This window comes from Melanostigma gelatinosum (genome assembly GCF_949748355.1).
Source record: "Melanostigma gelatinosum genome assembly, chromosome: 6".
In the NCBI taxonomy this organism is placed as follows: domain Eukaryota; kingdom Metazoa; phylum Chordata; class Actinopteri; order Perciformes; family Zoarcidae; genus Melanostigma; species Melanostigma gelatinosum.
In genome coordinates this window covers 3,452,784-3,470,130 of record NC_136639.1, presented here as the reverse complement: position 1 = coordinate 3,470,130, position 17,347 = coordinate 3,452,784, and the positions used below count along the sequence as shown (strand labels likewise).

Here is a 17,347-nt window from a genome sequence, read left to right as displayed (position 1 = left end):
CCCCAGAGGAAGAATCCTCCTGCCTTAAGTGATCCTGAGTTTTCCTGTAGCACCACCATGAACTTGATTGCCATGAACTTTGGCACACACATTCAAATCCCTCCTCAGAATTATGACATCACCAGGTCAAAATTTTAATTATGTGACAAAACATCTGCAAAACGACTGCTAGTGTTTTCAAATTATTTCTCTATGTTAACAATTCATAACAGTTAGTGGAAAAACTTTAATTTATTTGTTTAAAAATAACATGCGTTATCACTTTAAAGCTGCACCAAACAGCAGACAAACCCATAAACATATATAAAGTTGTTCTTGCTGAAGTTTTAGTGAGCGCAACAGTGCAGCAGAGCAACGTTAGCTTTCATTTGTCTCTGTTCATCTCATAAATGTAAGTCTAATTATATAGCATATTCTGGTTTAGTTTCCAGCAGCTCCTGAAAATGACATGTGCTTTAGCTGCTAGCTGCTAACTGCTAGCTGCTAGCTGCTAAAGGGCTAAATAGCTTGACGCTAATGTTGTCTGTTTGCTGTTTGGTTCATGCAGCGTACAGTGGATTTATCAGAGCTTTTCAGCTGAGAACAGGTGCAGGTGCTGCTGCTGCTGCTGGCAACAGGGCTGATAAATGCTGAACCACACAGTGAATGAAATAAAACCAAAACGACAAGTCAAAAGAGGATGAAAAGCTGCACAGAGCCGCAGCGTAATGATCCTGTGTGAATTCACTGCACTACAGCTATAATGATTTCTTTTGTTGATGAAATTGAAAATAAGCGGAGCTTTTTGTATTCAACAAAAAAAAGTGCCCTCTATGTCTCAATAGAGTCCTTTGTTGGCCCGATCCATGATGCAATTTACTGCTCACACGCCCTGAGAGGACAACCGCCTCCTCAGCTGGCACCCTCCATGAATACAGTTCTCACACTGGGGTAAAGGGCCTGCATGGGAGTGTAAACAAGTCTGGGGGAACCACGTGATTTTCAGGAAACACAGGGACCGACTTCATATCAAGTGCACGATTTACTCTAAGTGCACAAAGATCTGGGGAGAAAAAAAGAGAAGCAGGCGAGAAGAAATTCTTGCTGTGTCGACGAGGGAGCAAGGCCCCCGGGGCTGTCGTAAATACCAGCCCGACCATTTGACGAGAAATCATAACTTATCTCAGAGGATTTCTGACTGTTCTGCTGCAGGGCTGGTAGAGTGACAGCTGTGTGTGCAGACAAATGGTTTATATGTGTTTCAGTGCACAGCTTACACAGCTGCAGCCAAACATCCCTGCAGAGCTGAGAGTGTCGGAAGCAGTCCACTAGCAGATAACTCCAATCTCACTTTAATGCTTTCACTCTTACCTGACCTGATGTTCTTTGACAGTAAAGTTCTTGGCTTGTGACTTCTAATACAAAGAAAATGTCCCATTGCATTAAACTACATTTTTTACAGCAGAAATATGTTTTTTCCTCTCCAGGTATTCATCTGGCAACCGCTGAGATTTACCTTCGAACCCGTTCAGCGGCTTCTGACCCCAGTTGGGAACAACTGCTGTTGGATGCCAGTGCTTGCAAGGTCAGAGGTCAGAGGTTAGACGTACTCCTGGTCCTGGACCTGGTACCTGCACACGAATAATGAAGATCGCTCAAGGGCACTTCAGTAGAGAAGTCGCTTGCTTTCTTTTGGGTTGATGTGACATTTTAAAGGAATCATTTGACAATTTGGTGAATACGCTTATTTGCTTTCTTGCAGAGCATGACAGTTAGCTTAGCATCAAGACTGACAGCAGCAGAAAACAGCTGGCCTAGTTCTCTCCAAAGGTTTAAAAAAAATAAAGCTTGCTAATTAACACCATATGTCTCGTTATAATCCGTAATAAAACCGAGGTATGAAAGCAACAAGTTTCATGGCAGGTCATGTGTACAACGTCTTGGCCAGGAGCAGTGACTCACCCCTCGTCAAACATCAACTTGTCGTTTTTGCTGTTGTTTTTTGTGCAGATTAAATTGCCGTATTAACAGTGTTGGGGAAGCTACTTTGAAAGCTTTGCAAGCGAATTCACACGGGAAGAAGTTGAACCAAGCAAACGTAGGCATGAATCTACTTTGGTTTAGATTTTGGTTTAGATTTGGTTTAGATTTTAGTACTTTTGGACAGAGCCAGGCTAGCTGTTTCCAGTCTTTATGCTAAGCTAAGCAAACCGTCCTCCCTTGCCCCAGCTTCATATATTCAAGGCATTCATCATATCTAACTATCAGCAAGAAAGCAACTGTTCCTTCAGTGTCAGTTGGCAGCTCATCTAAAGGTGGACGGTGACAATGCAGTGCTTTATGAACCAGCTTAAATAGAAATCAGATAAAGGCATAAAGGTACGTCTGACCCATCCCGCAGGAACGTAGCTTCGGGGGAATTCTTCAAGGACAGTTGAAGACACAAACACCACGTTATGTTTACATGACAACGGAGCAGCGTGCAGATATAATTCTGGTATGATGCAGGCAAACTCAGAGTGAAAGTGGACAACATCTTTGTTATGTTACGCATCTGTGAAGCTCTCACACTATTTGATAGGACGCACAAGAATTCAGGCTGTGATGGACAATCGTCCAGACACCAAGAAGGCAACAAATCTCCATTTGAAAACAAATGTTTTATTCTAAATGAAGGCAATATTTCCATACCTTTAAGCCATTTTTAGTAAAACCTTTTGTACATGTCTACAGATGACTGTCATTGTCTTCTTCTGGCGAATGTTGAATTGAAACTCTTCATGTCTAACTCTCTTTTTCGTTGGAAGTGCAACCGACTGTTTTGGTGTTTGTTCACTCTGAGTCACTGGAGGAACTAAACCGACACCATTGTTGTCTGCTGATGAGAAATCCACTGAATGCAGCCACTCTGCAATTAAACACATGCACGACATCATTTTCTTTAATTTTAGGGTATTGGCACGTGATTGACAAGTAACAGTTATAGCATCTCCACGGACGTCCATGCAAACGTCTAAAGTTTCGTTTTCTCTAATTGTTTATCAATGTGGCTCACTTACAGTAAGTAAGCTTCGTGTTCAGGCTTGTTTTAGCCGTTTGAAGTGATATTCCCGGTGCTGTTTGTTCCTTTCCTTTCTGTTTACTCAATCACCTCCAAAGTGGGAAGATTTCCACTAGCCACCAGATACATATCGGTCAGACGTAACTGGCGGTGTTGCAGCACAATCAGAGCAGGTCTGTTGTGTCTTTGACTTGTTGCATAAACGTTTCTTGGTCTTGGTCGTCACAAATGCATTTTCAAAGCTGCTACATGTAACTTTTATCAACCTTTGGGCATTTCCTCCTTCTCAGCACTCAAAGATGTTAAGGAGGTTAGACCTGCAGCTCGTCCTTTTGAAGAGAAAGAGGGTCGATCTGGACTAAAGCACTTGTAGGTGGTGGGACTACTCTGTCAGCAACGTTGAAAGGCCCTGTTCCAGTTTAGAAATGCCACTAAGCATCGATTTGGCTTTTAGTTTGCAGAAATTGAAAGAATCCTGGCGGAAATTGGCTCATTCTGTATCCCGTGCATTTTCTGATACGACCACTAGATTGGGCCAAAGTCAGACATTTATTTTAAAAGTACTCATGAGGGTTTTAAATATCTACATTTCAATGTAATGCATGAGCACATCTACTGACTATAACAATATTTAAGTCACCTCGAAAATCAAATCAATCAAATGGAGCCCAGTTGTTGATGTCTTTTAACAAATGCAACTAATTAAAATGATGTAAAAATGAAATATTAAAGTGGAAATTTGTGTAACCAATGTGGCTGTTTGACAGATGAGGAGGCTTTGTGGCTTTGTTCCCCTCTTTATTAGATGTGTGTCTATTTATTGCTATAAATATGCCCCTTCCTGACCCTGTATTCTATATTCTGATATTATTTTATTCATGCAAAGGTAGTGAGGAATCGAAACTTACGGCAGATTTTATCGCTTTTCATCCGGGGGAGAAACCTGGACTGAGCAACAAAGGATGCACTCCATCCCCAACCGCCAGTACGAGGTCGATTTTCAGGTCTGACATGCACTGACATCATTTGATTATGGAGTAACAATCTCCCAATATGGAACATTTCCAGGCCCAAGCCTTAAAACAGCACAATAGATTCAGCTTTTGCTCACAAGGCACAAGCCATTACAAAAGGTCCAACTGACAAGCGTCATTATTTCCACTGGGACGGGTGGAAAATATAACCAGAATGTCTCGCTTCATTTTATCATTCAAAGACAATGAAGCAGTCAACTGTTTGCGTTTGAAGAATAATTATCATGAAGCGACTCAGGTAATGACACCAAAGTATCACTTTCACTGCCTGAGGTTACGGTGGTGTGTGGTTTCATGTGTCTCACAGGAAACCACAACCGCACACACACACGCACGCACGCACGCACTCACGCACACACACACACACACACACACACACACACACACACACACACACACACACACACACACACACACACACACACACACACACACACACACACACACACACACACAGTGGCTTTGATTGAATGTGTGTTGTCATGCATCAAATGAGAACTGCTGTCACCTCGTGCCCCGCTCTTGACAATACAACGTTATTGAGCTTTCTGCAGGAGGTGACGTGAGGAAAGTGAACCTTGGTGCCTCCCTGCCAGGGATTGTGTTGGAAACTTAATTTAATTGACATTACATCATACATAAGAGGAGAAATTGTTAAACAAGTGATTATTTAAATGTGAACCACTACAGCAAATGAAAGATGAGTTCCTTACAATACACACTAAATGCTGATGTTATATTGTATTTATTTAAACTAAAATATGGCACAAATGCGTCGGACAACTTTGGCCCTCATCAGTTCAAATACAATAAAGAAATGTGACAAATATATACTCATATTTATTTTGTTGGTGTATGGGTCTCATGCAAGTTGAAGTTCATTCAAACGTTGAGTCTAAGCAACCAACACGAGAAGAAAGTATGTTGAGTTTCTATTTATTATTTATTAAATAGTTATTTGTGTGCTTATTTGTATCTATTTTCATATTTCTTTTCTACTTTTTGTACAATATCCTCTGCTATGTGCAATACCTTTCAGGAAGAAGAAACAACAATGAGAATATTTGTTCAGCAACTCTTGGTTTTATCTGAAAAAAGTGCAATTCATGCAAAGAAAGACAGTTAATGCATGTGAAAGAGAAAAAGATTTATGTAGAAATTAGGACATATTTTCTTCCCTTTCTGTAATATTTCTCCTGAAATGACCTTCCTCAATATAAATAACAGAAAAACAACAATTAAATTAACACACATATATGCTATACAAGCAACAACTTTATGGAGTAGAAAAAAGCAAAGTGTTATCGGATAATGAATATACCTTGAAACTAAAGCAACATCACATTTTATGAGCTCATGGTGTAAAAATGAATGCCTTGTAAAAAAAGACAAGCACAAAACAAATGTAAATAATAACACCAATAATAATAATTTCAAATTTATGTTAATATATACATTATTATTATAAATAAAATAATAATACACTTTATTTGTATTTGTTTCTAAATTGCTTCACAATATTATGTTGGTTCCAATAAAAGAGAAACGTTTAATTAAATTAATGTGTCCTACATTAATGTGTAATAAATTGAATTAGAACGTGAATGTGGTTTATTGCCAGGTTTACTCAAACAACATATGAATCAGAATCAGCTTTATTGGCCGCATACATGGAATTTGACTGGTTTACACATTGCTCTTAATGTACACACATAGAACATACAAATAAACAAGAAACATATAAAAACAAGGACATTAAAGACAACAAAGTAGAACAGAGAAACTAAGCATACACATTTAACATTTAACTACATTACAGTCATTTACAGTCAACTACTATGTACGATGTAAATATATATCGAAGAATATATATGAATGGTGCTTTGATGCTTACTAATTAACATAATAAAAATCACATAACAAAAATGTACAATATTTATAACTTTACAATATCTGTGTTTAAAATAGAGTGTCTTCTTCCATTCATCCAACAGATGTCAGGTTCGTCCTTCACTCGTGGCCCCGGAGAGGAGGATGCTGTTTGGAGCTCAATCACTGGGACGAGCTCGGGGTTTATGTGGATGTTGAGGAGAAAGATGGCTTCCAGAAGGAAGGAGAGGAAGCAGTGACCACTTTTTTGGGGAGAGTACATAGCATCGGTTGTGACATATGGATATGCAAGGAGTGCCACACGTTACTGACATATTGTGGGGTTATCATCGACTTTCTAGCCGAAGGATTCTACCGCTTACCGGTAAGTGGACGACGGATACAGCGAAAAGACGCTGTGGGTCTCTGGAGCGACCAGCTAGCGTTAGCACTGCGTTGCTAACTAGCATGCTAGGTGGCTAGCAGCGCAGTGCTAGCTAGCCGCCTAGCATATATTTAGCTAACATAGACAGGAATGTGTAGCATCTCGGCTCGCGTTAACGCTCAGTTTTCAACTACAGCCGCATAATAGCTAATGTTAGCATGTCAGCAGCAGCGTGCTTTACACTTTACGTGTCATTTTTTAATATTGAAATACAAACGTATTTATTTATTGAAGGCCAAATCACCGTTTAGCTTGACAGTTCAGTCGTTCAGATGCTGCGATGCTAGGTGCGATCAGCTGGTGGTGCTAGCTAAGCTAACCGACGCTAATGATTTATGACTGAACATTAACGTTATTTAACGAGTCAAATCAAGGTGGCTGTAACATTATGAGACGGACCAGTTATAGCCAAGGTCTACTAGTATTAGTCAGAATGACTGGTATATTTTAGTGAGATTACTCATTTCCTGCCCATAGACTCTGATGTGCTCCTGATGTGCAATTTAAAGTCACCTGGGTGTGTGTGTGTGTGTGTGTGTTGCCACTGGCCAGTGCATTGTTCCAGATTACATGGTTGACACCCTGTACAGTCACCTAAACAACCAACAGCAGCTCAGTCTGGGATTAAACATGTGTTATATCTAGTGTTGTCACAAATTCGTGTGTGTGTGGTGAGCTACCAGGTAGACAGAGATCACATGATGGAAATGTTTTTTGTTTTACTTCTGCAGGTTTTATCCTTGCTAGTGATTAGAAAGTGATTGGAAAATGTGTGTTATCTACTTGAATTGCCGAAAAGTACTGAAATGGTTCATGCTTCTGTCATTGGTGTAATCCCGGTATTGCTGTTATCGTCTCCCATGGTGTAATAACTTCTCGCCTGAATAAATATCATATCCAGTGCCATATAATTAAGATCATCATCTCAATGAATCAGCCACAGCCACCATGTACCCGTTTTCCCCACCTTGATAGGCAGTATAATGACTGAGATGTGTGTTTTAATGTTCAGTATCATGTTGTTTTATGCTGCTACAGCAGCTGTGGGTAACAATTACATACCTGTTTACTTCAACAAGTCACACGTATTGACACTGTTCAGTCACACTCGATAGCAATGTCATAGATGTTACATGCAGCTCAACTGTTTATCTGATTGTCTCGTCACACCATGCCCACTTTTACACTACTATTGACACACAGACGCATCATTTGTATGGTAATTTTCTTCCAACAGGTTTAAAAAATACCTCTGACAACAGAAACTGAATATTATGAGCTCGACTAAATTGATATTTACTGCATTGTGAGAACCTCATTCTGTTTTGTCTGTCCCAACGAATATAATTTAAAGTTCTTTTTAGCAGACAAATGCAGATAATTAAACCATCACAGTGACCAGACGCAGCATATGTAAGAAATAATACTCTAGTAAGTAATTATTTCACAAAAAGGGCGATTTCATAGAGTTAAACATAGACATTAAAAGTCACTTTCCAATTTAGAAATGAATGTTCCTAAATCATTAGAAGCCCATAAATGCTGGTGGCTCCTCTTTGTATCCAGACGGAACTTTATATGGGTGAAAAACAAACCCAACCCACTGTGAAGATTAAATTATCAGGGATGGTGAAGTTGTTGCAGTCACTTCATTTCCGTATATTTGTCCATATTAACTACTAATCAGGCCCGTCAACACCAGCACTTCAAAGAAGACCAGACCCCAAGTACCGTAGACTGAGGGATGAGTGTAGCTCCAGTTTGCTCCATCAGCCACCTTTGAAGACGCACCGACCATCATCTGAATGTCCTAATGTAATATACAAACCTGGTTAGTTGAAGGAGCTGTTGACGTGTGGGCTGCAGGAATTAGGTTTCCTGTTTGCACACAGAGCCTCTTGTGAGCAGGAGGCTCTGATTTCATGTACAGAAAGTTAAGATGGCTTAGATATTACGCTAATTAGGTGGCAATAATTCATAAATACCACTGAATTGAGAGAGTTGGTTGATGAGGTTGAAAATCTTTTGGGTTTGATCTGCGGGCCGGACTAAACAAGGCAGATATAAATGTCATCTTGGGCTCTGGGAAATTATTATTAAGATATTAAAGTAACTGTTAGCTGCAGCTAGGGCTGGGCGATATGGCCTAAAAATAAAATCTCCGATTTTTTTACAAAAAATCCGATTCACGATTTAAATCGATTTTTTCCCCCACAAATTTTTGCAGATGACAGAAGCTGTTGAAAACAATTTTTTATTTTATTTTGTGATGATTTTCCCTCGTAGGTTGATAAAAATAAAGTGCAAACAAAACCTGAACATTGTAGAAAGGTGCCTGTAGTATACAAAAAGTATTTGGTCACTCTTTTGTTTGCCTGAATCATTTAAATATAAAATTAAATTAAAGATAACATTAAATGGCATTAAATAGTAGCCTTCCATTGTAAACAACTGTGCAAATGTAACTTTTGACAGTAAGCTTTTCTAACTGAATACACTGATACAAACACAGCATGAAATAAAATGTATGTGACCCTTTACCATTCACATTTTCAAAAGTCCAACATCTGATCTAACATCAACATAACATATTGTGCACAGTAAATAAGTGCATGTAAACAAAATCAAGTGCATTCACAACATAACCAACAGTATTAAACAGTAGTGCATGTTTTTTCTAAATATTTTTTGCCAGGAAGACAGCGTCGCTTGTGCTCCCGCGGTCCTGCTCCCTCCTCAGGGTGCAACGCTTCTCCCACTCGGCGGCATGCCTCTGTTTGAGGCTGTTTGTTCTGTGTCAGATGACACGAACCCGAACCATTTCCAGACCACGGAAGACACATTCTTCCCTCTCTTAAGAACGAGAGCTTCACTGCTGGCCGCCATTGTTTTCGTTTGTAAACAATGCGCGCGCACTCAACTACGGGAACCCAACGGGGGGAGGGGTGGGGGCGATTTTCTCGATTTTCAATAAAACACATCGCCTTAAAGCACACATTCGAATTAATCGATTAAATCGATTTATCGCCCAGCCCTAGCTGCAGCCATAACTAAAATTAACCAAAATGTTCAATAAAAATGAGGCAGATTACTCCTTTTGTCAACAAAGGATGTCACCACCCTTCATGCTTTCAAATCAGCAAAACCACAAATATTCATGACACTAAATCACATTTACAGAATCTCCAAAAGCTAAAGAAATGTAATCGCTGCTAGCCATCAATATCGACATAAATCTGTTAACAAGCTCGTCCAAACAGAGTTACAGCCCTCAGCTCGTTCATGTTGTTTACAACAAAAACACAATTTTATTTGACTGATGTTAAACTGCAAACCCACGATAGTAGAAAACACGACACTGCCAACCACTGATCTTCGCTGCCAGGTGACGTCGTCACATCTGGTAATAAGTGACGTATTGACACATATTGATGATTAATGTTTTGGTGACTGAACATAAAGAGCGGCCCAGGACTCAGTTGAGTTCCCATTTCTGCTGTGATTTACTGAGATTACTCAGAAACCTGCCAGTCCTTGGTGTGATGCAGTGAAGTCGTGTATCTTTAGCCTCTTCTGCTTTTCTCCCAACGTCCTTTTAATGCTAACAGGCAGCGGAACTGTGAAAAGCCCCCGGTCACCCGGTCACCCGGTCACCCGGTCAGTCATCTGGCTGTGTTTACTCTGCTGGGCTACAATAACAAGGTCGCTTGCTACCATTCACCGAATCGATACAACATTCATTGTCCCGACACCTTAACTGTCGTCATCTTTGCTATTTGCATGTATTTCTGCTATTTGTTACCAGGGAAGGTACAGTAGTTATTCCAGTCGGTGTGACTTCACATGAATGCAGATTATTTTGATCTGTTCGTGGAGTTCCTGATGTTTTACGAATGTCAGCAATAACTGTATGAAGTGTCATCCCGTTGACCAGCTGCTATATATGAGTTGCTTGTGATTAAACATTGCCACGGTTCTGTGGAAGATCACTAAACAGTTAAGCAATATAATATTCCCTGGCTGACACTTTAATTAAAGCGGATGAACGATGCCCATGGCTGAGGGTTTTGTGTTTAGTTCCAGAAGTGTAGTCTGGAGATCTGACTCGCTTCTTAAAAAGCTATTTGTATATTAAATATGTAAGAAAAGCACCTGCTGAATATTGGGGAATTTACCTGGTAAGCAAAATATATTTACATGTCACGGTTTGTCAGATCAGCAACCGGTCCTGTACAGAGCTGCAGCTCATGGTTGCTTCACCGGGGCCGTAATCAGGACCCACAGTGAGCGTAAGTCTGTCAGATCGAGTGTCAAGAATCTCAAAATATATCAACGATAATGATGCACAACTAACTGCTTGAGGAGGCAGAGTGAGAGTAGTTAGAGTAACTGAATGATCAGGAACAAAAGTAAACAAGTGTTTGCTCTCGGTTTTAAAGAGCGTTGCACCCGAGGCCAAATAGAAAAACAAACTAGATCTCGTAGACTCGTGTAAATCCAGCGGTTCTCATGAAATATGACGAGATAAAAAGCTTTAATCAACAATACTAATCTATACAGACAAACCAGAGGTTATGTTTTTATCGATGCGTTGCCCTCTCTGTGGAGAGACGAGGGCAACAGCGTGGAATCTGTGCTCTGTGAGGCGCTCGTTATTGATCAAGTGTATCTACGTTCAAATGGTCTAATGCAGCACAAGGCCAATGCTAAACCCCCGCTCAATGCACTGAGTGAGCTTTCTCAGGCCGTGTCACATGCATCACAAAGAAACAGACCGCCTGTGTGTGTGTGTTTCTTATACTAAAGCTGCTTCGTCACGCACCAGGCTTCAGCTTCACTTCATCAGTTGTCGTCCTTGAGATGAAGCAGCGCGTCGTCGTAAACCAGGAGAGATGATTCTTAATTGGCCTCTGGAGGAAATGGCCTGTGCGCTAAAATGAGTGCCGGTACACACGCATACTGTAGTACGAGCAATTACTTTCTGAACGTCTACTGAATATACACAACCATACACATGCACGCAGTACTTTTCTGCTCTTGTTTTGGATATTGGATTACAGTGATTAGTCATTCATTAATCCAACCAACAATGAATTAATCCTGTTGAAAACAGCTGCTTGTTTGTGCCACAGTGCTCCATGTTGTTACTAAACTATTAAAAACACACAATGAGCCACACTGTTGCTACTCTGTGGTTTATTCCTTCACCACGATCAACATGGGTTCTGTAGTTTATTTCCTAAATACTGAACTACTGAATACTAACTAGATCAAATGTATATCAATCCGCCACTGAAAATAGTCCCCAACAAATGCAGTACTCCTTCCTGTTTTAAATAACTTTAGCGTAAAACTACAGTGCCCAGCTGTTTAAGGAAGTTACTGAGCCTTTTTTTAAATCTAAAAACTACATATGTGACGTAGATCTTCAGTAGCAACCAGTGAGCTTCAGGCTGAGACACAGAGGATGTAGGGAAGTGGGAAAGATGGACAAACGTCATGTTGGTTTTCTTTAGAGATGGAAACATTTAGAACGACGCCAGCGTTGATGGTTTTATTCGTTACATGTGCAGTAGTTCATGTATTACTTATACAGCAGTCCATCCAAAGCCTCAACATTTGTGGGGTGGATCAGCGGTAAAGGGTGTGAATGTGTTGTATGGTATGTATTGGGTGTATTGTAGCATTGGTTGTGTCGGAGTGTTGCTGTCAGATCGTACACTAAAGCAGAGTAATGTCTTATTTAATGCACGTTGTAACCGTCGTGGTGTTTTACTGGACAGCTCTCTTTATTACTCGTGATTTTCAAGGACTTTGCTCCACTCGTCACGAAATGGTGTTAACTCTTTATAGCGCTTTACGGTTGTTGGTGTTGATCAACAAAACTATTTTTATGGAATTATTCACAAATGTTGGATTCAAATTGTGATGCATGATCAGCGGCCGTCAGCTTGGCTTCATGAAAGCCGTTTCAGGCAGAGAAGAGTTTGAATTGGCGTGTCTGAGGACCCCTCGGGCTCCTTTAACACAACAGGTCCCTGTGGCTGCAGCACATCGTTTCCTCTTCCCGGGGTACGCTCCACCTTGCCGCCGGCGGTTGTGTTGAGTCGGAGATTGTTGTAGAGGAGGCTTCATTCAGCGAGGTGGATGATCCTCTTCCTCCCGCTGGCCTCATTTCCATATGGCCCAGTGTGGCCCTGCTGGAAACCACACTTCACTGTCTCAGGATGTTCCACCACGAGTCTCCAGGAGACTGAACTCCGACGCGATCCTAATCGCAGCAGTTAAACAGCGGTGAAGGTGAATTTAAGTACAGCACATATTTGCTCTGTAGAGCTGCCTGTAAAGATTGTTTTTCATCGTCAAGTATTCTCACAATTAAAGATGCACGATGTGGATAACTAGCAGCTTCTCACGACCAATAAGACAACCGCTAATCTCACAACTTTTGTTTTTTTAAGAATAATTTCATAACCTGTATTTTCTGCACACCTGCGGTTCTTTTTCGTGTTTATTGGCGATTCACAAACCAACTTTAAAGGTGCATAACCACCACCCGCTATATGTGTTTAGATGCTGTTTGTTGAGTCAATGAAAGTAATTTGGCTTTAATATCTCAGTTTATGGGCTGTAATTTCATTATCTGAGTAATACTCGTGCCTCCCTACTAGGGCTGGGCGATATGGCCTAAAAAAAAAATCTCCGATTTTTTTACAAAAAATCCGATTCACGATTTAAATCGATTTTTTTCCCCCAAAATTTTTTGCAGATGACAGAAGCTGTTGAAAACAATTTTTTCTTTTATTTTGTGATGATTTTCCCAAGTAGGTTGATAAAAATAAAGTGCAAACAAAACCTGAACATTGTAGAAAGGTGCCTGTAGTATACAAAAAGTATTTGGTCACTCTTTTGTTTGCCTGAATCATTTAAATATAAAATTAAATTAAACATAACATTAAATGGCATTAAATAGTAGCCTTCCATTGTAAACAACTGTGCAAATGTAACTTTTTACAGTAAGCTTTTCTAACTGAATACACTGATACAAACACAGCATGAAATAAAATGTATATGACCCTTTAACATTCACATTTTCAAAAGTGCAACATCTGATCTAACATCAACATAACATATTTTGCACAGTAAATAAGTGCATGTAAACAAAATCAAGTGCATTCACAACATAACCAACAGTATTAAACAGTAGTGCATGTTTTTTCTAAATATTTTTTGCCAGGAAGACAAGCCTGTCTACTACCTCTGGCTTCAGGCATGCACGGTGGCATGTAACAATGCCCCCCCCACACACTGAAAAGCCTCTCAGAGGGGGCACTTGTAGCTGGCACAGAGAGGTATTTCTTTGCTAAAGTACTTAGCCTTGGAAAGTTAAGTTGGTGACGCTTCCACCAGTCAAGTGGATCGGTGTCTGGGTCAACCTGCTGGACCACAGGTCAGTTGTTGCGGAGTAGAATGACATCCCCTCCAGCTCCGCAGAGATCCTTTGGCGTGTACTATTGTACAGCCGAGGCAAGGCAACGTCAGAAAAATGTTTACGGCTTGGTAGCACGTACCTGGGGTCCAAAGCTTTGAGACGGTGAATAAACCCCGGCTTTTCCACGGTGTATATGGGCACCATATCTTTTGCGATATACATCGCGACTGCATCCGTGATGGCTTTCCACCGGGCACTCTTCTTCTCATGCGGAGTACAGTTGGTGAATGTCTCCAAAATGCTGGGTTGTTGTTGTGAGGTGGCGGCGGCGGCGGCCAGCAGTGAAGCTGCTGGCCGCCATTGTTTTAGTTTGTAAACAATGCGCGCGCACTCTACTACGGGAAAAAGGGGTGGGGGCGATTTTCTCGATTTTCAATAAAACACATCGCCTTAAAGCACACATTCGAATTAATCGATTAAATCGATTTATCGCCCAGCCCTACTCCCTACTAACAAATATCATCCCATAAGGCCTTTGAACATCTGAAAATAGAGAGAAAAACCTATTGCAATTAAATTTGTTGGGTGTTTGGCTGTTTTGATTGATTTGAAGAAAACAATAAATCCAAATAGTTGCAGATTAATATGCTGTTTAATCATGTGATCGATCAATCAACTATTTGATAACATGGATTATATTATCGATGCATAAATGATGAAACATTATCAAATGTTACATTATGAAAAGTTGCGTCCGATATCAACACGTCCGTCTTTGTAAAGATCTCCTCTGTGGGTCTGAACAATGCAAAGTTCAAGTGAATGGATGTAAACAGTGAAGCCTGAATCCCCAGAAGATGGATCTTTAATGGTGTTTACTACTACGTTCCTCTTGCTGTGATGGCCTTCCTCCAAAGCCCTGTGCACCCCACCCGGTGTCAGGGGGGGATCAGCTGTGCCAGTCCCGGCACGCCACACACACACACACACACACACACACACACACACACACACACACACACACACACAGAACGCTGCTGGCTGGTGAACAAAGCCCTCTTGGCACTGCCGATGAAGACGAGCTATGCCTCCTCCTCTCCTCACGCTGCCGTGAGGGGGAAGGCATGACACCATTGTGGTTGTGTTTCCTCATCAGAAGGACGTTTTTAGGGGAAGAGGAGTCGGTCTTTGTACACAGTGGAATATTCTCATCTTCTTCTTTTTGAGATGCTGGCGGAGCGCAGAGAGAACAGCAGGTAGGGGAATAACAAGAGCTGGGTGCTGAGCTGGTCTCTGGTGACCGGGAGGTTGTTTACTGTTATCGGCGACGGACTCGTTTACATGAATACTCAACATTTAGGCACTTTGGTGACCGAGTGCGGTCGCGTAATAAGCTTTGATTACCACCGTGGAGCTGTGAGGGATGCAACAGTCAGAGCTACCGTATGCAAATATAACAACCTGATGTCTCGAGAGCCTTTATGTGCAGCATAAGAGAGAATACATTAAACTTTACAACGAGTGTAATGATCAGGACGGTCACTGCTGACTTATTAATACATTTGGTTCCTTTTGTGTAATGTTTCAAAGTCTTTTATCTCTGTTGCTGCAACACACTGTTTCGAGAATCTTTATGATATATATACACGGTCCAGTATCTAGTGAGACTGATTGTACTGCTTCTTAATGAATGGAAGTTATGTTGAATGGCAACAGCTTCAGCATTTTACAAATCGCAGGAGGCAAAATATGCATCAAAATACCATTTATAATTGAATATGATATTAAACACTTTGTGGGATAGATCTCAGCAAAATCACATACTATTTTGACATATTTTTCAATGAAAAGATGAATGATGTATATAGCAAATGTAATATCTGTCAACAGTTCTAGTAGAATGAAATGTGAAAGCACAATCTATGATTCATGATGTTTGAACTGAAGTTTTTCTCCTGGAACACTTTGAGTTTCTTTAAACTCACATTTTGGATTATTAAATGCCTCCGTTACAAACAAGTGAATGCACTCTTAGTAGGCGCTCTGATTGAACAGAGAGACGAGAGAAACATTTCACAGACCGTCTTTAGGAATAATGAAGAGAGCAAAATGGCGGAGAACAGCCTGGCCCACATTCAACCACATTTTAACACCTTCAGGTGTCAAACTGGACACGAATCATTGTTATTATAGGACCTTCAGATTCTGTGAGAACCTATCAACAGGGTTGTAGCTCCTACATGCATTTAAAGGAGCAAGAATTTGGAAATGTTTCATATTCCTCCAGTCACAATGGCTGCTGCACCTCAACGTTCACCGTGTACAGCAGCTGGAGGTATAAGTGAGCCGCATGAGGCCGGTGAGCTGGTGGTAACGGTCCGTGGTGATGACTCCTCAGACCTTGTTTACTGAAGGCCTGGATCGGTATATCCAGCGGGGAGGCAGACAGATCTGGTCCTGGCCGGACTCGTTTGGCACGAGATGATTTCCTGCCCTTCTGGTTCTCGTTACACTCGCACAGGTCACGCGTCAGCTGTTGATCAAAGACACACTTCAGTAGTTCAGAAGCTGCTCCTCTGTAGCTCTGAATCCACGATGCTTCCGGCGCTTCTCTTTTTAGTCGTGATGGTTTTAAAATGTCTGCGGGTGTGTGAGGATCTTCTCAACGTCTTCTAGTGGTTTGTCAGCTCATAGAGGTGTTTAATGTAAGGTTGTGTGTCACAGTGGCCTGCAGAGGAGATCGCCTGTTGTCAAAAACGCTGGTGTGAATTCACCACCCTGCCTACGTAGCCGTTTATTATCTTAAAATGTGTTAAAAGTTAGGTTTTTATAATCTAACAGCTCAGTTTTTTCTTTTCTTCGCTCTTCGGAGCGCCCCAGCTTTTTGTCAATTCTCAATGACTTGGAGAAGAACAGATTTAAGTCCATTCAAACAGTTAGCTAGTTACCTTGTTATTGCTCTGAAAATTGCTAATTTTATATTAGGAAATTACACACAAAACAGCACTGTGAGACTGATATTATGAGCGATTTTTCAACAAATCACACGTGATGTTTTGATCTGCGCTGCAGTCATGCGAGGAGTTCAGTTTTCACCAGGCAGAGTGCTGCTTTTCTCTCACTATTAAATATTAATAGTAGTCACTTTCGAATGCAATATTGTTGTGAATCGATTCAAAATCGTAGAATTGAAGAATCTGGATTTTTCTCCCATGAATGCATTTCCCCAGCCGACTCCTGCTTGACAGGGTCACTAGCTCTAGGTTGTTGATCACACTGTGTGATGATGATGATGGTGCTGTGGGTTTCTAATCCTCATCAGCGCGGCCCTCTTAATCCTCCCCGTTATGTCGCTGAGGTATGCGGTGAGCCGTCTGGTTGCATGGGTCAACCGCTGGACATTCAAACTCACGCCGGGGCAGAAAAACAAGCGATGGACCAGCGAGGTGTTTGCTTCTGTTCACAAGTAAAAATAGTTCTGTGTCACAGACGGAGAGCTGGAGGTGGAGACGTCGACGCCGTGTTTG

The 17,347-nt window shown here is 41.1% G+C and overlaps 1 protein-coding gene across 1 annotated transcript in view; it reads left to right on the top strand.

Moving 5' to 3' along the window:
• Window positions 1-15,009: 15,009 nt before the first annotated feature.
• wdfy3 (WD repeat and FYVE domain containing 3) overlaps window positions 15,010-17,347 on the top strand; it is a 72,441-nt gene continuing 70,103 nt past the window's right edge. Inside the window, 1 exon segment of the mRNA XM_079270892.1 lies at window positions 15,010-15,076. Within this exon segment, the coding sequence (XP_079127018.1) occupies window positions 15,048-15,076 (29 nt within the window). The 5' untranslated portion in view covers window positions 15,010-15,047.